The sequence below is a fragment of the Protomyctophum parallelum genome (genome assembly GCF_964188405.1).
Source record: "Protomyctophum parallelum genome assembly, chromosome: 3".
Classification (NCBI taxonomy): Eukaryota; Metazoa; Chordata; class Actinopteri; order Myctophiformes; family Myctophidae; genus Protomyctophum; species Protomyctophum parallelum.
The window spans coordinates 26,449,743-26,475,944 of record NC_139698.1 but is presented as its reverse complement, the minus strand read 5'-3'; the positions used below and the strand labels follow the sequence as shown (position 1 = coordinate 26,475,944).

The window sequence follows — 26,202 nt, the reverse complement described above, 5'->3', positions numbered from 1 at the left end:
ACACACACATAGCTGTCTATAGGAGTGGTTGCACCACCAAAGGTCACTGAACTATATATTGGACCCAATTCGCCACGTAATATTCAGAACATTATAACAAAAAAAATGCATTTTTCAGAGGGCCACATCAGGAGAACTTTCTTATCGATCTTTCTCTATCTTAGCAACACACTCTTGTGGGACAGAATCGAAAATCATGTTTTGGGCTTGGGTGAGCGGCGCTCTTGTATTGTACAGGCCAATCACAGCGCGTTTTTTGACTTGGCACTACATTGCCATAGACTGTATATATATATATATATATATAGTGTATAGTGTATACAGTAGTATGCGATCTGCAGCAGGTTTGAACCAGATTCCACTCTGAGCCAATGAAACAAAGCTGTGGGACCTGGAACAGGAAACAGATACGCCACCTGCTGAAAGCCTGGCATGGGACTCTACGGTGGACCTTTTCCTCGCTGATAACCGTATCCATAGCAACTTAGGCTTATCAGGGCTGACGTGCACGAGGGAATATGTGCTCCGTCAGCTGCCTGCAACTGTACAGTATTTATCTGCTGTTGCACTCAAGAGGCAGACCCCACCAGTCCATGTCTATAAAGAGGACGAGAGGGGGATCGCCTCCCTACAGGAGGGCCATGACAGAAGCCAGTCACCCACCAGCGTGCCTCTGGTCTACCTAGTGACAATCCGGTGACAGAGGTTGCTTATCTCCGCTGTCACAAACATCCACCTCCCTACTGATGTCTCTCTCTCTCTCACTCACACACACACACACACATTCTGCCCCCCCCCCCCCCCCCCCCCCCGTTAGTACCCCAGGTCATTTCAGCAGCAGCAGATGCAGTTCACAAGAACAACACTGACATTTATCTCTCAACGCATGCACACACGCGCACACACATGCACGCATGCACGCACACAGTCATTCTGTACACTCAGAAAACGAATTCATACAGCATCTCTCTGGCTGGCAGGCAGCACATATATATACTGTGTGGGGGGTACTGTACAGCTGTACTCATAGGCGGAGCTTGAACTTGACGCCTGGGGGTGCGACTGCTTGGCCAACGACACCCGATTTTTTTTACCTTTATTTTATTATTTTAGCGTTTTTACAATGCCCTAACCCCTAAAAATGATATTTAGGTAGTACAGCAGCTCACACACATACACACAGGCAGACACTAGGCAGAACTAAGCAGCTATACGCATAAATTAAGCAATAGACTGATGCCTCTGCTCTTGCCCTCTGTTGCTCCGATTCTTGGCTCCTCTCTTCACTTTCCCTGGAAAAGAAAGCACCCGGTATATACAGTAGGCTACTGTATATGCAAGCAGAAGCACCACAGCATCACCACCGCGTTGATCAGCGTGTTCAGGTTCAATTACCCACTATTAAATCTGGCTGATAACAAAAATAAGCCTCTCCGATGATCCGACCTACTTACTTACCCAGTATTGGCCGGGTTGTTGCACATTTAAATAGGCTCTCTCTCCCCCTTCCTTCATTCCTTTTCTCACTCTCTCCCCCCTCTCCCCATCTCTCTCTCCCTATCTCTTTCCTATCCCTCTCCCTATCTCTCACCCCCTTCTACTTATGTCTCCCTCCCTCTCTCCACCCCCCCTCTCTCTCTCTCTCTCTCTCTCTCTCTCCTTTGCTCTGGCCTGATGTCACACACAACACTCCCTCAACTTCTCCTCCCTCCCCTCCCCTCCCCTCCCTCCGTCTCTCTTCTCTCTCTCCCTCTCTCCATCACTGATCGAGCCCCTGGTCTGACATCACACACACAACCCAAACCGTTCTCTAAAATGACGCCCACTGAATCGATGCCTATACCAATGACGGTCTGTGCTGTGTGACGTCAGCCATGTCCAAATTTGGCCACAATATGCCAGTGCTGTGACACCAGGGCATTGGGCATACCCCCCCCCTGCCTGCCACAGAAACACTACTTTAACTTCATATATAGTGGATGGATATCTTCTTTATACCTGCTGCTGCTGCTGCTAAAGTTATTTCAGTTCTGCATGTCCGCTGTGCTATCTCCCCTCTGTCACAATCTCTCTCTGTCCCCCCATCCCCCCCGTCCCCCCCATACGTCAACCTCCAACCGTTTTCCCACCCTTCTCTCTCTCTCCTGACCCCACCCCATCTGCCCTTCTCTTCTGTTCCGTTTTCTTCCTCCTCCTCAGCATGGACGTTCAGAATTTTCATGGGAAGGAATCAATGTAAGTGTTGTGAACGTCATTCCTTCGTTTTGTTTTTTCTCCGCTATGCTTTTAGCTTTTGTTTCTTTTGTTCTTACGTCATTGTTACGTTTAGCCTTTTCTTCTTTTGAATTAAACTCACTCTTTTCTTTTCATAAATCATAACTCATGTCCCCCCTTCTCCCCTCCTCTTACCTATTAGCTCTTTCAGTTTACAGTAGTGGTGCACACTGTAGTGGGCAGAACAATCACTCAATGTGTCCTTATTGTTGGCAGATGAAAAACTACACTTCCCTCAAAAAGAAAAGAAAATAAAGAAATGAGCTCACTGTAAAATCCAGATTTTTTTTTAAATATATATATATAGTTTTTTTTACAGGTGTACAAATTTGGGAAATGTAGGTTTTTGGCATCTCTATCCAAATGCTTCTCTTATCAGTTATTTAACAACGTGTTATTAACCCACCCATCTACATCATCACCTTTTCTTTCCACTCCTCTAACTCACACTCTCGCTTCAATGTCTTTGTGTGTCTCTGGCACACCTTCCTTCCCATCACCGTCACGTCCCCACGTTCTCCACCCTCTTCCCCCTCGTCCATTCCCTCTCTCTCTCTCTCTCCCTCGCTCTCTCTCTCCTCCTCTCTCTGTGTCTCTCGTCCGTCCCTCTAGCTGTCGATGGAAGACACCACGTCCATTCTGCCGCGGCTCAAGAGGAACTCTTCTAACGCCTATGGAATCGGGGCGCTGGCTAAGTCCTCACTGACAGGTGTGTCAGGTGTGTGTCTGTGTCAAAGCTGGGTAAACTGACCCCATGTTGTCTCCTTGCCCCGGCCCGGGGCACTGGAGCCAACATGGCACCCAAACGGGTTTCCCTCCCCCCCACCCCTCCCCACCCCCACCTGTGTTCACATACCTCCTCACACAGTAGCACTCGTCAATGGTCACCCATTGATGGAACAGCACTGCGTTCACGTCATGGTCCTGGAAATACACATGCTTGCCCATAATGCACCCTGTCATAATATGCATACACAGCTGCCGTTGCTCAGTGGAAGCGGTGCGTGGTGAAGTTTGACTGTTATAGGCCATTTCAAATGGCCCTGGAAATGCATGCTTGCCCAAAATAATGCATGTATTTGTTGAGTTGGTCTTTGGGGTGTGACTACCGTCTCGTTGTGTTGTCTCATAAATGAATATAATAACGATATATCGTGCAGAACTAAACTGTATAGTAACAAGGGACAGTACAACATTTAGTTTTTTTTGACTGATGATAGGTTCTTTCTTGGTTTACCTATGATCCTAGAGTATTAATTCTATGCATTTGATGCATTACCTTGTGGTGACCTTGCTTACTGTAAGTCACTCATGGATTAAGAGCATCCGCAAAATGCCTAAATTGTAGTCTGTATGTGGTAAAGTGAGCGATGTGCCGTTTTTAAACAAAACATAGTGTAGTGCGGCAGTGCCCGCACTGAAGTGTGCTTTCAATCAGTGTGCTACTTACTTTAGGGTTCATCACTTGGGCTTTACGGTGCAGTTGTTCTGAGAATGCAGTGGAATTTGTGTGGCAGTGCGTGGAGCCCAGCTGTCGCAGTGTGCACGGCGTGCATGGCACCGATGTGCTGCTATAAACTATTCCAATAATTTATTCATATTCATAGGCACTTTTCAATGCAGATAAAATAGCCACTCACTCACATAGAATAAAATATCAAGGGACGTGTGTACGTGTATACGGCGGTGTCAGTGCCGCTGTATCTTGGTCACATGTAACGGAACGAAGCCATTATGCAAACATGCTCCAGTATCAGCCCCATGGCACGGGTGGAATATGTTATTTTTTACTCCCTCTGGACAATAATACACAGAAATATGTATTATGCGTTATCTGATGCAGCCAAGTTGCCCGGGCGACAGCGAGGAGAAAGGGGAAACGTTTTTCTGCTTAGCGCAGCGCGAGCATAGCGAAGGTGCAAAAGCTAGCATGTCGACAAGCCAACCCCTCATTACTCACACCGCACGGCCACCTCACCCCAATTAACCTCCTCCGTCCCATAATGCACCTCTCCCAGACTAGACGTATCCTCGTCGTCGTCGTCCCCCCCTCTTTCCTTGTTGCTTGTGTACAGTACATGCAACAGCCCTCTCAGTCTCCTTAACCCCCTCACTCAACAAACCTCGTCATTTAGCCCCCCGCTGGGTGCCATGTTCATGTGATTCAACATTTAGCTCAAAGTCATCTTTAGAACCTCCCAGTATACTGTACACGCAGGCCTTCACAGCTCCCCGGTCTCTGCCATGGGGAGGCAGCCTTCATGTTCATTTCCACTGATCTTCCCAATCTTCTTCTTCCTCTTCTTTCTTTCCGCTCAAACAAACCGTGCCAATTCCTATAACACCGTGCTGCCCTCCCTCCGTCCCTCCCTCTCTTCCTCTCTTCTCCCGTCCTCCATGTTGACCTCTATTTTCCCACCCAATCCTCCCAAATCACTCTGCTCTGCTCTCGCCTCTCATCATTACCGCAACTTGAATCCTCCCTCTCTCCTCTCTTTACCCGAAACCGCCCCACACGCGCCGCTCTTCCTCCCTCCCTCACTCCGTTTCCCTGCCCATCCTATACATATCCTGTTTATTCCTACACTATACACACCCAAATCTTCCATTCTTCCACCCTCCTCCTTTGCCCGCTTCTCACCTTTCTCCTTCATTTGAATCCTTCCTTCCGTCTTCTCTCCCTACTTTCTCCTCTTTTTATCTCTCATCCCCTTCATAACCTCTTCATTCTGCTGACCACCGTGCGCCACTCATTATTTCATGGTGCTCTTTCTGTTTTGTTCCATCCTTTTACATAAACCTCTCTCCCCCCGCTTCCCCCAACCTCTCCCCTTCTCTCACCTATCCTCCATGCTCGCTCCATGCCTCCATATAAACCTTTTTCCCTCTCCGTCCCCTCTATGCCACCCTCCCTGCATGCAGGTTCCAGTCGCACCATGAAGGAGAGGGTGACGAAGCCCACAGGCCTGGCCCAGGGTCGCGTGGCTCACATGATCGAGTGGCAGAACTGGGGGATGTCGACGGTGGGCCCCGGGGGGGTGCCCGCGCCCCGCATCACCACCGCGGAGCGGGAGCAGGAGCGGCGGCTGGAGAACGACTTGTACAGCGACCTCAGTGACGGCGAGAAGGAGGCGCGCTTTGCCGCAGGTCAGGGTACACTGTAGCACGCAGATCACGCGGGCGCACACACACACACACACACACACACACACACACACACACGCATACACATACACATATGCCCATATGGAGTTCCGTGCGAGTAGGCCTACTCCAAAAATAGTGATAAAATCAGAAATCCCATGCATACTGCAGGGCTATTTAACTGCCGGCCCGCTGACCAAATCCAAAAAAATAAAAACACAATTTTAAAAATCACACCCGCGTGAAGTGAGGGGCGCTCTTGTCGTACATCATCCAATAAAAAATGAATATACTTAATTTGACAACACTGTCACACACTGTGTGTGTGTGTGTATGTGTGTGTGTGTGTGTGTGTGTGTGTGTGTGTGTGTGTGTGTTCACGTGTGTGACCAGTTGATTCTCGTTGATGCTCATTAATGCATCAAGGAAGGCAATTATGTTGCTGCTCTGTCAAATATATTGGTCTATACATCTATTCTAAGATAGAGACAATGTGATAGCGAGTTGTGTCAAGTGTAGATTAATAGCTCGGGGGGCAGTCTGGCCCTTTGGGTCTCTGAACAATTTAGTTGAATAGCCCTGCCATGTACTGTATCCGGGGAATACTTCATGGGGATTTGTGGTTTTATCAATATTTTTGTAGAGCCGCTGATCCGACCAATTTCCCACTTGGCGCATCAATCTCTCTGGTTCTCATGTGATTTGCACGCCGAGTTTGAAGTCATCTACAGGCCAATACTTGGGCACGTCCATATATGGACTGACTCGACGCCATGCACGGTACTCCCCCGGGTCGTCGGCTATATGCACACCGACTTTGAAGTTTGACAGTCGGATAGCTCTCGAGATACAGTACGTGAACTAGACAAGACACAGACAGAGATTCTGTGCATTTCTAATTTGTAAGATATGTAGTGTTCCTTGGCCTTGGAATGGCATCTATAACTAGAAATGCACTCTGTCGAGGTGCCAACTTGCGTCTTGCACATGACACAAGTAGGCCATACATGGCCTACTTGTGACTAATGTCTATTTCAAGTAACTGCTGTTCTAACTCCTTTAGACCCGTTATTGACCTTATACCAACCTTTAAATGTACCTTAGTTACGTCACCATCAACAGCCAATAAGGGACCACCGTTCTTACCACATACATACATACATACAGTCATGCATACGTACATAGTTATGTCTGGTGTAAAAGTATCAATACTCTAATTCCTTCGTAAGCAAAAGTAAAAGTCCGCTGTTCAAAATTTACTTGAGTAGAAGTACAAAAGTATAGGTTTCAAAATGTACAAAATGTCCCATTTCAAGTTTTCAAATGTATACAAATTATCTACAAGCTCAAGTCACAATGCGTCGCATCGCAACGCATTGTGAGCTTGTACTAGTACTGCTATTTTCAAATGGCCAAAATGTATAGAGGGCTTAAGTTGTTACGTTATGTTATGTTTTGTAATAATAACCAGAATCTACAATGTAACTAGAAACTGAAGTTTTCAAATAAATGTTGTGGAGTAAAAGTACAATATTTGTCTCTGAGAGTAGAAGTAAAAGTATTGGAAATTATGCGGAAATACTCAAGTGTAAAATACAAATCAAAAGTGTACTTAAGTATACAGTACTTAAGTAAATGTACTTGGTTACTTTCTACCACTGTGTCTGGGCACGAGGCCAACTAATCTTACACCGGACCTCCCAGTGACCCTGACAAGGCTGACATGTCCTCTCAACTCTGACCTCAGGTATCCTGCAGCAGTTCGCCATCTCAGAGGCCACTCTCATGGCGTGGACGTCCATGGACGGAGACAGCCCGCGGTCGGGCTCCAACCAGGGCAGCGTAGCCCACCTCAGTGAGGTCAACCAGGAGAGCATCACCAGCCGAGGTAAAGAGCACAGCAAACATGCATGTACTTCACATTTGTGAACTGACGCTGCATGTTGCTTCCATGTCTTTCTGGTTAACAAAAAAGCACTGAGCTTGTATGCTATTTTCAATATTTATTTATGAGAACTAGATTTTCAGGCCACTACGTATGTAGCCTGGAACTCAACTATGCTTTCTATGGCATAGGCAGCTCCCGGCAGGATCCGCCGGGAGAAACTGTGCGCAGCTGCTGCACATGAGACTAATTAATTAGAGCGACAGAGAGAGAGGAGTGCGTGTGTGTACGGGTGTGCATGTGTGCGTCAATTTAACAAAGGTGCAGACGATCAGAAATCAGCAGAGAGTGATCGACGTTTGCGCTACTCTATGCCAAATTGAAGTGGACCCAGACTTTTATTTTCTCCCTGGAAATAAAAACGTCTGGGTATCCGAGGCTACTACGTATGTGGCTTTCAAATCTAGTTCTACAGAGTATAAGGCACTCACTGATCAATAACCACTGAGTTATTACCACTACTGTACTGGTAGTGTGTTTGTTTTTTTGCTGTGGCTATTTGTGCCGCTAGTTTTGTGCGGATCGGAGCAATTGTGCGCCTTGACAAGGTGTGGCCCTAACCCTAACCGCACGTAAAGCCACGTTGTCAGGGTAATGGGATGCCGGATTTATGGGCAGTCCCCGTGGCCCTGTGGGTCCCCTGCATGGCAGCAGTAAGATGGGCTGTACAATGTGGCCTCCCTGGGGGGCCCCTGATACAGTAAGCTGGGTTATACAATGTGACCCCTGGTGTGACTATTCTCATGCCCTGCCGTTTATGTGCAAAGTGGTGCGGATGGTAGCAACGGTGCACCTCAACAATGTGTGGCCCCTGGGGTCGCTGGTGTGACCATTCTCTTAGCAGACCACTAAACAGTACTTGTTTGTGCCATGTTTTACCTCTTTTAAGTCTTGAAAAGACATTTTATCAGGCTTATGGCAAATGGTTTTTTTTTTTGGTTGTTTGTTGTTTTTTTATGTAAAGCAGGTAGGGGTTTTCAACAGATTTTGACCCAGGGACCACCATCCTGATTAAGAAGAGCAACCTGGCGACCAGTGTTGATTTCGTCGACTAAAACTAAGACGAAAGATGTTTGTCGACTACCTTTTTCCACTGATGAAAACTAAATGGAAACTAAATAAAAACTCTAAATAAAAAGCCATGATGACTAAAACTAAGACTAAATATATTGACAATTTCATCAACAAATAAAAACTAGACTAAAATGTCAGGAAGGGACTAGTGGACATAAGGTCCAGTATAAGTCATTTTACCCTTGCTTGCATGCTGAAAATAGCAGATCTACAAGCTCACAACGCGTCGCAGCGCGACGCTTGTAGATCGGCTATTTTCAGCAAGTGTAAAATCATTACGACGGCATCAAGGCCCACCAAAATACATGTTGGTTGACTAAATCAACTGTAGATTTAGTAGACTAAAATCTACCCGCAACATTTTTACATTAATGTTTTTTAACTTTTCTCAGAGTATAATTTGTCCTATAACTGTTCCTTGTTTGTTTTTTACCTTGCTTGCTTAATTGGTTACATTTGGTAATGGCTGAAATAAAGCTGAAATAAGGCTGAGATACAATCTTGTTCAAAGCACACACCTGACAAAAGACCATTGATATTAAATATTAATGATGATAGTTAAATTGAATCGTTTAAATCTGATGGTACATTATGTAGTTGGCCCTTGGGTGTTTTAATATTTAATAATATTTATTTTGGACACCCCTGCAAGTCTACAGTAGCTCAAACCAAAAGGAACAGCAAGTTCACTCATAGGATCAAGAGCCACATACACATACTCCTTATTACTGTTCCCTGTTACAAATACCGGCAGATACAACACAACATACAAAAAGCAGATACAATGGCCTGGGCCATGGCTCAGTGGTCCAGGCACCTTGGCTGGTAATCCAGTCTGGCAGTGTGCCGCGGGTTCGACTCCCGATCCCGACGGCCTTTACTGCATGTCAACCCCCCCCCCCCCCCCCCCCCCATCTCTCTCCCCCCATTTCCTGTCAGCCTACTGTCTATCCCTCTATAAAAATACAAAATAAATGACAGAATGACACCAGCTTGAATCACACTAGTGACACAGCATACAACACGAGTAGCAGCAGCAAAAAAACAAAGTTCCTACCTTGGGCCGTCTTCTACTTGACTTGTCAGTTTGTGTAAGTGATGCCAGCTGTCAAACTTTGGAAGACATGGATAGAGAGAGAGAGAGCCTCCGTCTCTCTCTAGTTCATGTCATGTTGAGCCCTCCAGCGGTGTCTCCAGTCATCTCCATACTCCATACATCTGGCTAGCTGGCCAGTATACTTTCCTCTCAGTATCAATGGCACCGACCAACCTCATTCTCCTGGCTGCCATCTTCTCACTCAGCCTTGGATGTTTAGTACTGCACATAGCGTTCTGGTGGAGTGACAGTGCAGCGATCAGGGATTTAGGGCAGGCTCTAGGGTCCAGCATTCACAGCATAATGTCACAGGAGAATGGACTCTGAGCTTGGGGGTCTGGGGTGGCTCGTGTACCTGTGGAGCAGGTGGAGAGAGACACCATAAGCTTTGAGGATAATAACGTAGAAAGAAAGACAGTGAGCTGACGGAGAGCAGCATATACTGCACCCTGTCACAATTCACTAGCAACTAGAGTTGTTCATATCTATACCGATACTGTTATCGGGTACTTGCAGTAGCAGTACTAGCAGTATACAGTACAAGCCAACTATATCCTGTCACAACAGAGTCAGAGAGCCTAGCATACGGTACATACAGTATGTAAAACTATCAGATAAAATAATACATTTTAGGAAGGAAGCTGTGGGAACTTTGGACTTGCCTGCCCTGGACTATGCCTAGCCCTACAAGCAGAACCCAATGCTACTGAAGTTTCTGACATTTTTTAGACCCAGAGCATTGGGTCCTATTCCACCTCCACCCTGCCACCGGGTACGCACACATAAATACACGTAAATAGCTTCGGAAACGTCCTTCTGCGCTCTTTGACAGCTTCTTTTCCTTTGAGGGCTTCTGAATCTGTGAACTTTAAGTACCTATAAATACCGCTGGGAATATCTCCTGTGGCGCGGAAGCCGTTAAGTATTTTTAATCTTTGTTTGACCGATTTGGTCGCTTTGATTCTTCTTTTCCTTCCTTGTTTATTGACACCTCATTGTACCGCCTATCTGGCTAGCTAGTGGCGCTATAGCTATGACAGAGCAGATCAGAGGCAGGAACGTAGCCGGCACAAGCCAACCGCACATCGGGAGGTGGTACAATAAACGGTAAATAAACAAGAAGAATCAAACAAAGATAAAACAAAACGGCTTCCGCGCCACAGGAGATATTCGCAGCGGTATGTATAGGTACTTATAGTTCACAGATTCAGAAGCCCTCAAAGGAAAAGAAGCCGTCAAAGAGCGCAGATACGATGTTACCGAGCATATTTATGTCCGCGTTCCAACATTCCCATACGAAAACATAGATACGCACAGGGACCCTACATAAAGTGACATCCAAATTTCAGAAAAGCTTTATGGAGGGTTCCGAGAGGGGCTAGACTATGCCTTGAAATAAATTGAGAGATAGAATAGAAATCTAGATGTGCAATTCAGGGTGTAACACGTGGTTCAATATAATTTTCAATTAAACCATCGAATGAAGTTTCATACAATGATTTGATGATGTGACACCTCAAACAAAACATTGTCTGTAATTATTCTATAAATGTATACTGTATGAGTAGGACCCATGCACACAGCACTTCAAGCACCTTTGTTTGTTCGTGCGTGCACACGCACACACGCTAATGCTATAATGTAGCTAACTCACCTGCAGAATAAAAACAAATCGACCAAGCAGTTTGTTATGAAGATGAATCAACTTCTCTTTCAAACTGTCACGCACTTGTTGTGACTGAGCAGTTTTCACTTCCTAACAACCCTGACTATAGGCCTACTCCACTCAACTTCCATGAGGTGTAAAAGTTACATTATAAGTTGTTTATTTCACTCTTTTTACTACTGTCTATATCAGCTCGTGTCTGTCTGTTCGTTTGCAGCAGGTGTGTCCGTGTGTGTACTGTGGACTGGAGGGGGGAGGGGGCGTGGCTACCGGAGGCTACCGGAGTGTCTACTTTCTAGGGCAGTGGTTGTCAACCCTTTTCATGTCAAGGCTCAAGGTCCATTTATTCTATAGCCTGATGGAGGGGAAAGGAACTGGTTGGAATAACGTGTTCCTTCCACGCGCTAAAGGAGCAACTTGGACACTCAGGCATGAAGGAAGCATGAGTTCAAGTCCGTTGCTCTCCCCTTGTCACATTAGATGATTGATACAGGGGTGAAAAATGGGTTACAAAAATCGTGGGATAAAAAATATATTTAAAAACAATATTCTGCATTTAAGCCTGCAGCATGCAGGGACCACCATTTGATGACATTATAGCCTCTCAGACCTGAAACGTAATTGTCTTAGAATATTTTGTTGTTGAATAAGAATTCCATGCATGCTGACATACTGTATTGATGTGGTAGGCTACCATAGAACAGGCAAACGTTGATCAAAATTACAATTATTTTAATTGAATTGTGTAGACTTCTTGTAAGTTAAGTAATGCAGATGTTTAACAATATAATTTAACTATTGAGAGTGTGAAATGAAACCATGCAAATTGACCATATGGGCCTTACGGGTTCATTTGGTTTCACTCTCTCAAGAGTTTAAAGATCTATAAGGGTCAATTTGGTTTAATACCAACTCTCCATAAGTTTAATTGGGGACCACTCCTAAGGACCACTGGTGGACAGTGGTGGTCCCCGTACCACTGGTTGAGAACCACTGTCAAGTTGAGAGTGGTTAAGGGCTGTTTTTCTAACAATAGGCCATTACACCACACAATGCCAAAAAAAGAAAAACAGCAACAAAAAAAATCAATCCATGACCTTGTGTTTATTGAACTGTTTATACTGTAAAACTCGGTTGTCAGCCTCACTAATAATGGCAAGGCAGCTACCATAGATAATGTTGACGCCGCAACCTAGAATTCTTTGTCTTCTTTTCTTTTTTTGAATAAGTATGGTTGGAGGTGGTCTCCCTTCTCTTCTATTGAGAAATGTGGATCATGTTGTCAGCTACTGTAGGTCCACTACAATGTAGCTCAAAGTTCCCCAGGCCAGGGCCCTATATTAGGTCCCCTCCTGTTTTCACTCTGCACTAAATAGTCTACAACAATAGGAGTACAAGCTCACAGTGCATCACACGTCTGTGATGTGTGGATATCTGGCACGACGCACATCTCAAAAGATTCTACGGGTGCTGAACAGAAATATGTACAGATCATTAGGAAGGAAGGAAGTCCGCACATCGATGTTAAGCTTTTATTATGCAACGTTTCAACCCTAGTGGGTCTTCTCTTCATTCTCTCTTCATTCCTCAGGAAGACCCACTAGTCGAAACATCTTATTTATTGATATGAAGCATGGGAGCTTAAGATCTGCGTGCAGACTTATTTTCCTTCATTCCGATCTGTTCTCTTAGCCCCAGAAGAGGGATGCTACAGTAGGGTCCAAGTGGTTGAGCATCAATGTGCTCATGTAGGCAGAGCACAAACAGTCGATCATTTCCAATGAAGGATGCATCTTCTCCCGCCGCCTTCACTCTCTCAGCCTGCAGGGAATGGCCGAGTTCTCATTTCACATTCACTAACATGGCCAGAGGGAGGGTGGAAACCAAGGATCTGCGATGTATAAATAGCTAGTTCAACTTGGTCATTATTATTCCACATCACTGTGTTGTCAGTGAGTGAAGTGTACTGTATGTATAGTTGTATACGCCCAACGGTTCCTTCATTTCTTATGTATAGTACAACCTTTTTTTTTCTTTCCATACTGCAGAGACAAGTATAGGACTCTCGATGCACCTATATACTGTAGGCAACATTTTAATAGTGATTTTTTTTGCATTTGTCCGTCTATGCAACTAACAACGAACAAGCAGTATCCTTATTCTTTAGGTGTGAAATCTACACGTATCATGAACAGCTGGGGTGTTTAACAACCATCTAACCGTATTTGTTGAACGTTTCTGAAGAATCATGGAAATATTGTTGAAAATGTTAATCTAAAATAGCTATAATTAATGTGGTTAACACTAGAAGGTCTGAAGAAAAAAGGGCAAAACTAGCATGTGCTTAAATTCATATTTAGAAAATGTTTCAGATGTAAAAAAAAAACCGTCAAAATGACCTCTCAGACCTTCTAGTGTTAATCCATATCATATTTATGTCCAAACTGCCAACATTTCTGCTGCTGATCTAGGACTGAAAGCCTGCATGGGTAGGGGAGATAATTATTTGATCTTCATGCAATAGGTCTACTTCTTGTCAGCCAATATCCTACCTAACCACATGATCAAAAATTCTCAACCAACGAAAGAACAATGGATGGACATTACTGAGGAACTGTATGTTATGGAAAAACTAACATTCATACTTAGACTACAAGAGGATAAGTTCTATAAAAAGTGGGAAAAGTGGGATCTCTTCTCTCAGCCTAATCAATAATTCAAGTTGATTTCAATGAATGTATTTTGTAATATGAAAAATGCAGCCTTGTCTTTTGTTTTCTTGTTTCTTGTCTTTTTTTTGTGCTTTCTTTTCTCGTAATGTTTGTTTTGTTGTCTCTTCTCAAGAGAATATGGCAGGGAAATTAACCTCCAACCGCTGCTGGGTTAAAATTATGTTTTATTCATTAAAAAGTTATGGAGTGCAGCTTTCAAATTGACCAAGATACAGCATCTAAGAAGTATCCTTTGTCGGAAGCATCTATCAGGTGGCATATGCGGTATCTTTGAGTTGCAGCTGATGAATCACCCGTGGTGGTGTGCCAGCATGGAGTTTGTTTGACTTTGTTGACACCTGTACTCAACGCACCTTGGAGAGCCTCGTCAGAACATATATTCTGCAGTGTTTTGTCAGGCTAGTGTTTTGGGAATATGTCTACTGAGGGGTTTTGATTTAGCGGCACACTACTCCTTTTTTCCCCGGTTGGACAGGCCAGGGTGCCGAGCCAACAAATAAACTGATTTAAGTGTCAATTCGGTAGCCTCCAGTGGCACAGGAGGTCTGCCATACGTCAAAAGTTTTAATCTTGTGATTGGTTAAGAGGGCTGTATTTTTCCCTGCGTAAATCGAAAGTCTCAGCTGTACTATACACCTCAGCAGCACAGGTTTGTTCAAGCAAAGTTTGCTTGATCAAATACGTCTCCCCTGACGATAAACCTCTTACTAGCCTACAGTATATTGTTGTCCGTTTTCTCTTTCTTGCCAGCCATATAACTTACTAGATACATAAAAGGCAGACCTTTATTGATCCTGTGGGAGAAATTCGGTTTCATCTGCACCCAGCTGATGGCTTCTCAGATGGTCATGATGATCGCACTCAGGGGGTATTAGGGGTCTTGCTCAGATATACTTCAGCGAATTGGAGAGCGTACCAGTGACCTTCTGATTGCCGACAGACAGACAGGAGTATCTAGATTTGTGGAGGTTGGAGATTTTTTCCAATCTGCTTTGATACTTCCCATCAGCATATTTTCTTGACTGTGACATCAGTCTCACTATAGGCCTGAGGACCTTGAATGAAGTGCCAATATAGTCGCCAGCTTGTTTCCGTGGAGCTATTTGTCTGATGATGGCTGTTGGAAGAATTGCGGGCACTGCACATACCCATGGTGACAGAGGTCACCGTGTGCAGTGATTGGTTGTGCTGAAATACATTACCTCTGATTGGTGGAGTGGACAGCAAGGGCTCTCCCATACCCCACATTTCACAGATCATAAAGTATCTGCAAGTAGTGATACAATTGGCATATTTGGAAACCCAACAACACTATGAGCTTCTATCAACGCCCAGTGTTGGCGAAAGGGCCTTTCTGTGTGAAGTTTGCATGTTCTCCCAATCTCCCCAAGTCTCCTAGGGTAGGTACCCTCACAAAAAACATATATCAAAACAGTAATCCTGGTCTCTATACTGCTTCCCCCTGGTCAGCCGGGGCGCCTGATGGAGGGAAAAGTAACTGATGGAATAACATTGTTCCTTCGACACGCTACGTCCTACCGGGGAAGCCACCCCCTGTCAGGTGAAGCGGCCTGCTCACTCCTCATGCATTGAAGGAAGCATGAGCTCAGTTCGGGGCTGAGGGAGATATAGAGCCCAGGATTACAGCTTAGGCAATTGGCATGGGGTGAAAAATGTGTTACAAAATATGATATCATCGATAATGATGTGGACATCCACACTGAAGAATGATAACAGCCTGTAAACAAACATGAGTGATGTGTTGAATGTGTTGTGGTCATCCACTTTGAAGGTTTTTAAAATGACATGCACTATTTATAGTAGTGCATCGTCCTTGGCAGGTGTGGACACCCCATGACACTCGGTATTTTACGGCGTATACCAGTGTTGTTTTTGGCAGCAGATTTTTATTTAGTTTTAGTCATATAGTCTCTTGAATAGTTTAAAAATGTGTCACCTGGAATGTTTTAGTGTTAGTCTAGTTTTAGTAAAATCATAAGATTTTAGTTGACTAAATCTACAGTTGATTTTAGTCGAACAAAATGTATTTTGGCGGGCCTTGATGCCGTCATAATGACGCCGTCATTCAACAAGTTTGCAGCGTGACGAGTTATGAGCTTGTACTGTAGATTGGCTATTTTCAGCATGCAACTAATTGTAAAATTACTTATACTGGATCTCTTGTCCACTAGTAGTCCCTTCCTAACATTTTAGTCTAGTTTTTATTTGTTGACGAAATTGTCAGTATATTTAGTCTTAGTTTTTAGTCATCATAGCTTAGTTTTCATTTAGTTTCCATTTAGTTTTCGTCAGTGAAAAAAGATAGTCGACGGACATTTTTCGCCTTAGTTTTAGTCGACGAAAACAACACTGTTTGAGCGCTTCCTTTTCCCGTCTCTGCAGATCAGATACTGCATCACTCCGCCGGAGACGTGTGGCCCCACACCTACGTCTCCCAGGGCCTGTACTGCCTCTCCTCCTCCGACGCCTGGGACCCCATCAACAACGAGCAGCCCGGCGTGGCGTCCGGGACCCCGGGCTCCTACGTCATGTCGCCCCCAGGGACCGAGGCGTTCGACTCGCACGCCGCCGCCGCCCACTTCCTGGCCCAGCAGCAGCAGCAGCAGCAGCTGCAGCAGCAGCTGCAGCAGAACCTGCAGCAGCAGAGCCAGCTGCAGCAGATGCAGCAGATGCAGCAGCTGCAGCACTACCAGCAGCAGCAGCAGCTACTGCAGTATCAGCAGCAACAGGTGAACGCAATGAACACAATCACTCAATAATCACCCAAAGAGTCCCAACGAACATCAAGGTGCATGCTGCGTACCTTGTTTTTGTTTTTCCCTGAGAGGTTTTGTTAAGGACACTTAATGACAAGCAAAACAAACAAATCTGTCACTCCGACGGGAACCAGCATGCCAAGCGATTCCTCTACACGTCAACCGTTGAGTTGAGTGATGACTATAGCACTATTGAAGTGTCATTGTATGCCTTCAGAATGTCAAAGCACTTCAGCGTTCATCTACAGGGGGCCTGAGACTCGTAAGCTCTGTGCAAGTTAGGCAGGCTACAGTAGTATATAGCCATTATGTTTGTTAACCTACAGTATATTGCTATCTTGCTTTATATGCCATTAACCTCCAGTTTTCTATCCAAATAGCTTGTTTGTTTCAGCAAACATCGTTATAGAACCACAGTAACAGTAGTAAACAGTTAGAAACAACTAACTATCACATTTTTTGACATGATTAATTTGACCAGTGACCTTTAGGGATTAGTGCTCCAACATGCAACAGATTGCTTACATACCATGTTGAAACTGTGGTAGCTCTCTGTGGCACAGACGATATGCCAGAGAAATGCATTGTCAAGGCTGTTGGCCTCAAATTAACCTTTATTCTGTACTGTTTAAAAGCAACAGAGAGTGTTGGAAAGAGAAGTGTCGCACCCTCATGCACTCATGTAGTTCAAGTGGCATTGTGAAAACAACAGCAACATAGGTTAAATTCCTACAAAACCTTTTTCAGAATTATAATAATAATAAAAGAAACTACCTGACACTGTGTAACCTTAGTTGTCATTGTCATTTTATATCAAGAGAGCTTGTGACTGACAAAGCAGCGCTCACTGGGACAAAAAGCTCCCAGCTACATCACGAACGATTACACCACCATTTGTTCTTTCGACCATTTGTCTATCGCCACTTGTTGCCCACAGGCAGTTGGACTGACATAAATTAGGGGAAATTATTGCGTAATTACCAAAACAGTGCTTATTAATAGAAGATACGCTCCAGTACTTCAATGTTGGAACAGTGTGAACACATACTGCAACTATTTGGTTCATTTATATGGAAATTATACGACAGACGCAATATAAACTCTACGCAAAATGAAAGTACTGTGTATTCTGTATACTGTGTCAATATATATTCTAAAAGGAACAGACACACGCCTACCAGGTTTGCCAGAGTAAAAAAGAAAGCTACTCATTCACTGCCACACTGAAAGTGCACTAAAGTGCATTTCAAGTGAGTGACGGAGTGCGAGAGCCTGGAGTTTAGAATCCATAGTCTGGGAGGACGTGTCGTGCTGATTGATCCACTCAGTCACTGCAGAGCTGCTGGCTCCAGCCAAGTACTGAAACAACTGGTGAACTAATCATTTGAACGAAAATGTTAAGGGAATGTTATGTTATGTAGCTCTCCACCGCACCGACGTCGGCGGCTGTAAGCGTTAGAAAGAGCCTGTTGCTGAAAATCTGCTGTTGAATGTGAAGCACCATAGCCGACAGTAGGTGTCGGGTCTCAGGTGCATTCAGAAATTTGTTTTTGGGAGACATTTTGGGTTTATGATCCGGTCGGGAGCAGATGATAAGTTACGTCATGTTGTAGTCTAGTTTGTAAAAAGCAAGCATCACTTTAAGATGCTCCACAACTTTATTTAATGACAGGCAGGCAGAAAATACGATGTTTTGACCTCACAGTCTTTGTCAAGTAACTTGACAAAAAGCTTTGATGTAGGCAGCGTATGCGATATGCATCCGACAATCATTAATTCATAGTCACCTCAGCTCCTACGACCTGTGAAGCTGATTGGCTCATCGTTAGAACCAATCAGAATCGCTTTTCCATCCGGGAAAACAGCAAGTTCAAAACAATGCCAGAGAACCAGAGAACTTGTGGGGCAGAGTCTAGTGTCTGTACCCCGGCAAGTAAGTCGAAGTTAGGTTCGCTGCTTCCGTTTTTTTTGTACTTATTTTTACAGTGCAGACCACATTTGTTTTGATGTTTTCAGCATCCACAGGTGATCAGAGTTGTGGGGCATGATCGAGGCCCAATTCATTACGCTCACGCGTGCCCGAGAGTAGCCATCCTACAAGCCACATGAAACGCAACATGTCACGGCTGCAACGCGTGGGGTATGATGGCCCGATTTATTACGCGTGCACGCGAATTGCCTACTGTACAAGGTCACAACGTGTCACGGATGCGGCACGTTGCAAGCTTGTGGGCCTTTTATTGTTTATTGTTGGTTGCTTTGTTCCCCAGTGTGCTTATGCTGGTGTCTCTTGAGAATCTTCAACGTACTGAAACACTTGATCGTCTATTTTCAAAAGATTTCTATACATTTGAAAACTTGAAATGAGACGTTCTGCATAATGAGTAGTTTTACTTTTAGTACATTTAGAATTCCGGACTTTTACTTGTAACAGTGTATTTCTATATTGCAGTATTGATACTGTTATTTAGGTAAAAAAACATTTGATTACTTTTTCCACCACTGCTGGTGTGCCTGCAGAGTATTATCTCTGAAACTCTTGTGACATTGTTGACAGCGGAAAGGTTTTTCCCAGGTGTGGGCCGGTGTCTGATTAGATTGCCCGGCTCACTGAAACACTTACCAGCGCTATGGTTTTTCTCCGGCGTGGCGACGCTGGTGTGATCTCAGGTGACCGAACTGATTGAAGCTCTTGTCACACCGTTCACAGTTGAAAGGTTTTTCTCCGGTGTGGACACACTGGTGATGCTTCAGGTCACATGAGTGACTGATCAACTCTTAGAACAATAACAAAACCGTTAATTATGGATGAAGGCACGGCTCTACTCAGGGAGTCAAGTTGATATAGTCTCTGCAGCTGATGGGTGCAGATTCTTGAAGATCAATGGAAAAAGGGGAATTATCCACACTCTCTTGTATATAAAGTTTGAGCTTCTTTATTTCATGAAAACAGCAGCAGTCCACCTAGAGAAACGAACACGTTTCGGCACGATGTTGGCACATGATGTTTCAAAGTCAACTCATGTTTGAATGGCTGAGGAAGGCGCTGCTCATGTGTTTTCATGAAATAAAGAAACTCAAAGTTTATACAAGAGAGTGCGGATATTATTCCCTTTTTCCATGGACTGAAACTCTTGCCATACTCTTTACAGACATGGATTTTCTTCCCTGCGCAAGACAGAGTAGAAGAAAGGAGAAAGAGTGTATACAGTAGGTCTGTTGGGGCTGAAAGACATTACTGTTTTTTCCCCCTCGCTGCCTGTCCTGTCTGTCCTGCCTGTCTATCTGTCTCTCTAACCTCTTATAAAGTAAACTCACTTAAGGCAAACTACCTTTAAATTGCACTTACAGTAATTGAATTGAGAGTCTAAACATTTTCACGTCTTGTCAGCAGCTCTGATCAGCTCCTGTCTGACGTCACACACTAACCATGTGCATAATGTAAAGCGGGAACAACTGCCATTCTATGCCCTGCTACAACATTGCCCACAGCCTATGATGTGTGTGTTTACTAGATGTAATCTGTTGCTATTGGCTCTCAGCCTCAGAGAGTTCTGGGTATTCTGTTCAGCCCGCCTGGTTTAAGTCAGTTATGTTCCGGTGTTCAATGAGTGTAGACGTACCGAGGAATCCTCCGTCTCCACCCGACCACCACGGACAGACTCACCCACCAAAGAGACAGTAGTACTAGTGTGAGTTTACATGTACTGCTGCCGTATTATTGCCGACCTATGAAGTCCTGTTGTTATTGTGCCAACCTGTTGGAAACACACTGTATGTCTGCCGTTCTGCCAGTAAACAGCCTGCTATTGAAAACCCTTGTTGTGGCATCATTCCTCGCCTCCAAACCACAGAAAGTTAGTCCACAACAATATTAACAGGCGCCGGTGCACTTCATGCACTGTCCTGAATGTTGAATGTTATTTATTATTGGGCTCGATCTCCATATTTGGTGAGAGCCCAGTTATGCACGCGCTCTTGTTATCTCCATATTGATTCGTGGATTTCATAATCAATAGATTATCCATCGACAACCAGTGTGTTATTACTTGTTTTATACTTTGTTGAGGGCAAAAATAGTTACATTTAATTAGCAGATCTACAAGCCCACAAAGTTTATTTTTTAACTACAGGGCATAGAACTGGGCAACTGGCACAGATAAAACTAGAAAAAGTGCCCTTCTGGGCACAGGTCTTCACCAGGATAGGAATGTAGGACATTGCAGCTTGCCTTCACCTGGTGGTTGGATAAAAGGGCAACAAAAGTAAACTAGGGAGTTGGCATACAAAGTTATCCACAGATCCGTGCAGTTAGAGGTAAAAACACTTTTCGGGCAGTTATAGCGCCACCTTGAGGCTGAGTTGAAATTGTTCATGTGGCATTTCTTCCTCGGCCTAGTGGGAATGTGCGTGCACAATTTCACGGAAATCACGCGATGTGTTCATGATTTGCAGCATTTTGTTTGAAACTGAGCACTCCTGTGAACTTTGGAAGCCAATCTTAACCAATCAGGATGGAGTCTGAGAAATCTGAAAGACCTGTTTCGTTGAATGGCTCTAGAGAGACTGTGTACCAATTTGCGTGATGTTTGGACAAAATCTGTAGGTGTACTTGTTTTGCACAAAGCGGCCTCCTGGTGGCGCTATAACAGGCCGTTCTGGAAAGTTTGGGGCAGAGGTTCATCGTTGGCATCCAGGGAGTGTGTGTGCAAAATTTGGCATCGACCGGGTTAACGGTGGCCGAGATTAGCTGCTCACGGACACACACACACGGACGGACACACGGACACACGGACGGACGGACGGAGTGCAAAACATACTCTCCCCCCATGCCTTCGGCCTGGTGGAGACAAATATTGCCAGACTAGATAAAGTGGTCCTCGGAGCACAGGTCTCCACTCTCCACCAGGTAAGCTAGGTTATTATGGGACAGCCTACAGCAGCGTAACTAGACGTCAGTAGGCTGCAGGCCCCCGACAGACTTCACTTCACTACAAAAATTGTAGATCTTCTATTTTCTGAATATCAAATAATCCACAAAGTCAGGCAATGCATTGCTTAAAAAGGGAAACAGTATATTCCTCACCTAATCTTCAAGTCAGGAGGCCACAGCATGCCTTCAGCACTTCCGCTTGACTTTTCCTCCTCCCGCTGGAGACAGGTCGCTCAAACAAACCAATGAGGCATCAATATTTCCTAATATCTATGGTTCCTGGTACCTCACTTCCTGGAACTACAACTAACCTGCTTTTACCCCACAGCTCCCCCTATGAGCAAACCTTGTCAACAAAAAATGAATGACCATATTCAACTACAAGCAATTCTGTACACTACATTTTGTGGTAACCATATTTTAATCAATTTATTCCTTTATAGGTTGTTTCATTTTCTTTCAATACTCATATCAGGACACTGAGGACAGAACCTACATTTATTCACACATTTATGTGGCAGTGTCACAGCGGCCCCCAAACTAATCAAACATAGTGTTGCATGACGCGCGTCTCCTGTGACTATACAGTATGTCTACATGAACAACAATGAATGCATCCAGAGAGCCATACTAATAAGTCTAACAGTGACTTTCTCTTGTCGTTTCTCCTCTCCCCAGGCTCTGGAACACAGGCTTAACAGTGCCAACCAGTCTTTACAAGCCACGCCCAACAGCACCATCCACAGCATGACGTCGGCCACCCACGCGCCCCTGGTTGACCTGTGGAACACCGTGCAGCAGGTGGAGGCCTACCAGACGGAAGGTGGCTACATGGGCGTGGCAGCGGTCGTGGAGCAAAGTCTCGGCGTGCCGATGGGGGACGACGTGTTGGGGTTGGAACACTCTCCGCTATTAGAGCAGCAGGAGTTAGAGGAGGAGCTCAAGGTGAGGTCAAATAAGGAGGACATGTATATGCATGGGGCCAAGGGTTAGGTTGAGCTGAGGTTTGCGCTGCTGGGTATTGGCAGGAAGTACAAAATGACGTAATTCTGAACTTCAGCGGGGGCTGGCTCTCTTATCGTGGCTGTTCTTGCGCCTCCAAAAGTTTGGCTTAACTGTGATTGGTCAGAAGTTGGTGAGACGTTCAAGGTGGGTGTGAGATATTTCATTTTGTTTTTCCGCATTCAGCCCAAGCGTTCATTCTGCCAGCAGCAGAAGCAGCTCTATGGTTTTGAAGAGAGGTTGGCTGTAGTCTCACGAGCCAACCTCCAGGGGGTACAAGTACATCTGTAGTCCCTGCGTCTGAGTGTCCATGCATAAACATAGCCTGTCGCTAGAATTGGCAAAACCTCCGTACCTCCACGGAGGAGTAGATCAAGGTATCAGCACCACTGCTGCCAGGCCTGGCTGTACTTGGTCTGGCTGCCACAGTGTTGCTAGGCAGATTCATTGAGCTTACATTTTGAAATAATGTAATGTCTAGCTCTGGTCCATATAGCCCTGCCCTAACCCTAATGCCCTTTGCTGCCGTTGCATTAAAGCTATGGAACCGTACTCTTCCTCGCATGAAACGCAGACCAGCCTCTCCTCTGTTACGAAAATAAAAAGAACGTTTCATCTACTCACCAATGCAAAGGTGGCTTGTGTTATTAGAAAGCCTACTTTCCTTAGTGGACACACTCTGAGCCCCCCCCCCACCACACACAGAAAAGTATAGGCTTTCTAATAACACAAGCCACCTTTGTATTGGTGAGTATAGGTACAACCGTACAACGTTCTTTTTATTTCCACAACAGAGGAGAGAGATCGAGGCTCGTCTGCGTTTCATGTGAGCCAGGAAGAGAAGAGTAGCAGAGCTCTAATGAAGGCATTAAGAGCTCTGGATCAGAGCTACGTAATTAATGTCTTGCAAAAGCAGTCCCAGAGTGAGTGAGCCACTAGAGGGTTATATGGCTCACATGACAATAACAAAAGCTAAACAGTTATATTAAACAACAGAATTGCAAACTAGGGCATCTTTGCAGATCCTATGAGTTCAGGGGCATTTGCAATCTCCTCATCTCATCCCTGTGTGTGCGTGTGCGTGTGTGTGTGTGCGCGTGCGTGTTTGTGTTGATCAGGAGGTGACACTGTACTTGGAGGCGGAGGCGGCCATGTTGACCCCGCCCAGGCAGCAGCAAGGCGATGCCTCCGGGGGCAGTAGTCGTCACAGTAGCCCGGGGCAACCGCCGGCCGAGCTCCTGGCGGAGCGGAAGGCCTCCGACGTCTCGACCTACGAAGGAGTCGAGAGGGAGGAGGAGGGGTCAGCACTGGTTGCCGCGTCAACCAACTGAGTATCCGACCTGTCACGAGACTCTCTCCTCCAGAGACTGACCGCTGTGGTCAGCGCAAAAGGATTGAGCGAAGGAAGATAGGAAGGAGCATATTATATACACTATCTTATCTATTATAATCTGTTCCTTTTTCAGGTATAAAGGACACGGTTGTTTGGGTTTGTTAAACGATGTGGCAGGAACTATAGGACGTTTTTAAAAAAGGACTCTCGGTTGAGAGGTGCAGCCGATGCTGAACGGAGAACACACGTTTCTATGGAAGCCTTATATGTCCCGCTGGGAGAGGGGGGTGGGGGTGGGGGTGTTGTAGAAGGGGTGGAAGGAGGCGAAATTCATAGCAGGGGAGAAGAAAAGGAATGAAATCACATACACAGAGGTCAAGGAGAGAGAAGAGGAGAAACAGAAACATGCATGCTTTTTTTCCCATAAGACAAGAGACTCCACACCGGTTGTCTTGTAATGGTACAAAGAAAATATATAAAAATAAATCTATCATAGCAAAACGTAATGATAACAATAATTTTTTTAGTAAAACAAAAGAAGAAAAAAACAAACTGTTACAAACAAGAGAAAAATCTATGTATAAGTGTATTATAAGATATATAACAAATCACAGTTTTCCAATGGGAGAGCTACTCTGTTTACAGCTATTAATCAACATATTAGAATAGTGCATAATCAAGTTACTTTCCCCCAGTTACCTTGAATAACAGCTTCACCTATACGCTGTGCTTTCATTGCAGTCTACGCACTGGCAACCCAAACGTTCTCTCTTAATAAAAGCAAGCCAATTTAAACCCAAAACTATAAGGACACAGTTACGATGTTCCCCATTCTGCAATGTGCTCCAATCTGAAACACAGTTTAAAATGGATTATGACATTAATTTGGTGCTGTGACACAGACTGAGGATGAGACTTGTCCCGCTGACAGCAGAAACATACACGAACGCACGCACACAAACACACACACACACACACACACACACACACACACACACACACGCACACGCACACAGAGCACTGACTGCACAGATAAGGATTGTACTGTAAGATAAGCGTGCTTCCTTCTCTGTCTCTCTGTATGCATGCGTCATAGTGCTATGGAGAACCTGTCCTATACAGCAACTGTATAGATTTTGCACTGAAACCATAGTATCCTGGGTGCGGGCCGCGGTGCTCAGCCAGTCTGTGTTGGGCGTGTGGGGACAGTGACTGGTGACACTTCGGGCCACAAGAGAGGACGAGGACGAGGAGAACGAGAAGGAGAAGGAGAGGATGACGGCTGTATGAGTGAATCACTTTTTTTGCACTGATGCAATCCAACAGATCAGAGGTCACCGATGGCCTGCTGAAGTTCCCCCGATTCCAGAAAGCTTTTCCGCGCCATCACCATCACCATCACCATCACCACAACCAACAGTTACTCTCAGCTGCTCTGATACGTCGAGGAGGATTAACCACCTTGGAATGTATACTGAGGACTGGCTGCAGTGATCTGTTTTCAGCCGGGGAGAGACGAAAACTTTCTGACGTCTGTTCACTTGGGATGGTATCAAAGCCTTTTGTTATGAGAACAAAGTGATCCTGAAGTTAATCTGCAGGAGATTACTGCATTGGGGTGCACGCACGCAGGCACGCACGCACCCACGCACGCACGCACGCACGCACACACGCACACACGCACACACGCGCACACACACACACACACACACACACACACACACACACACACACACACACACACACACACACACACACACATTTAAATTGTAACCAGCAATAGACAGACAAAAACACTGGCCTCCCAAGAGACTGGTGTCGCCTCTGTCGCATACACATGTAAATAAAGTATAATATGTAAATCAACTCGCTCACACAACTGGTATAGTTCAATATAATTTCTTTATTTTTCTACACCTCTCACTCTCAGTCCCCCACTTGATTTCGGGGAGCTCCGTTTCGAGTGCCCAACACCCCCCCCCCCTCCCCCAGGCCCCCACTCCCAATTAAGCCTGTATTTTTACGTTGACGTCTGCTGACAACACAAAGTGAGGGAACTAACAGAAGAATGTCTATGCTGTGAAGTGTAAATAAGAGCGCTTGCTGGGACTTCGGTGGTAGGTTGGCTTGTAATAGTCATCTAGACACGGAGCGTTTCAGCACATGAAGTGTCTATTCGCTATTCGTACAGACACTTCATCGGGTGGGGACACGCCATTGGCCTGC

General features: G+C 45.1%; 1 protein-coding gene across 1 annotated transcript; it reads left to right on the top strand.

Moving 5' to 3' along the window:
* Positions 1-2,886: 2,886 nt before the first annotated feature.
* fam131bb (family with sequence similarity 131 member Bb) lies at positions 2,887-24,156 on the top strand. Its single transcript, XM_083761859.1, has 6 exons — positions 2,887-2,992; positions 5,197-5,421; positions 7,166-7,306; positions 16,335-16,681; positions 22,320-22,586; positions 23,762-24,156. The coding sequence occupies exons 1-6, from the start codon at positions 2,893-2,895 to the stop codon at positions 23,972-23,974; spliced, it is 1,293 nt and encodes a 430-aa protein (XP_083617985.1). The 5' UTR covers positions 2,887-2,892; the 3' UTR covers positions 23,975-24,156.
* Positions 24,157-26,202: the final 2,046 nt, after the last annotated feature.

Coding starts and splice junctions, on each gene's coding strand:
- fam131bb (XM_083761859.1), top strand. CDS start 2,893: ATGGAAGACACCACGTCCATTCTGCCGCGGCTCAAGAGGAACTCTTCT. Junction 2,993..5,196: donor CTCACTGACAGGTGTGTCAG/GTGTGTGTCTGT, acceptor CCCTGCATGCAG/GTTCCAGTCGCACCATGAAG. Junction 5,422..7,165: donor GGAGGCGCGCTTTGCCGCAG/GTCAGGGTACAC, acceptor CTCTGACCTCAG/GTATCCTGCAGCAGTTCGCC.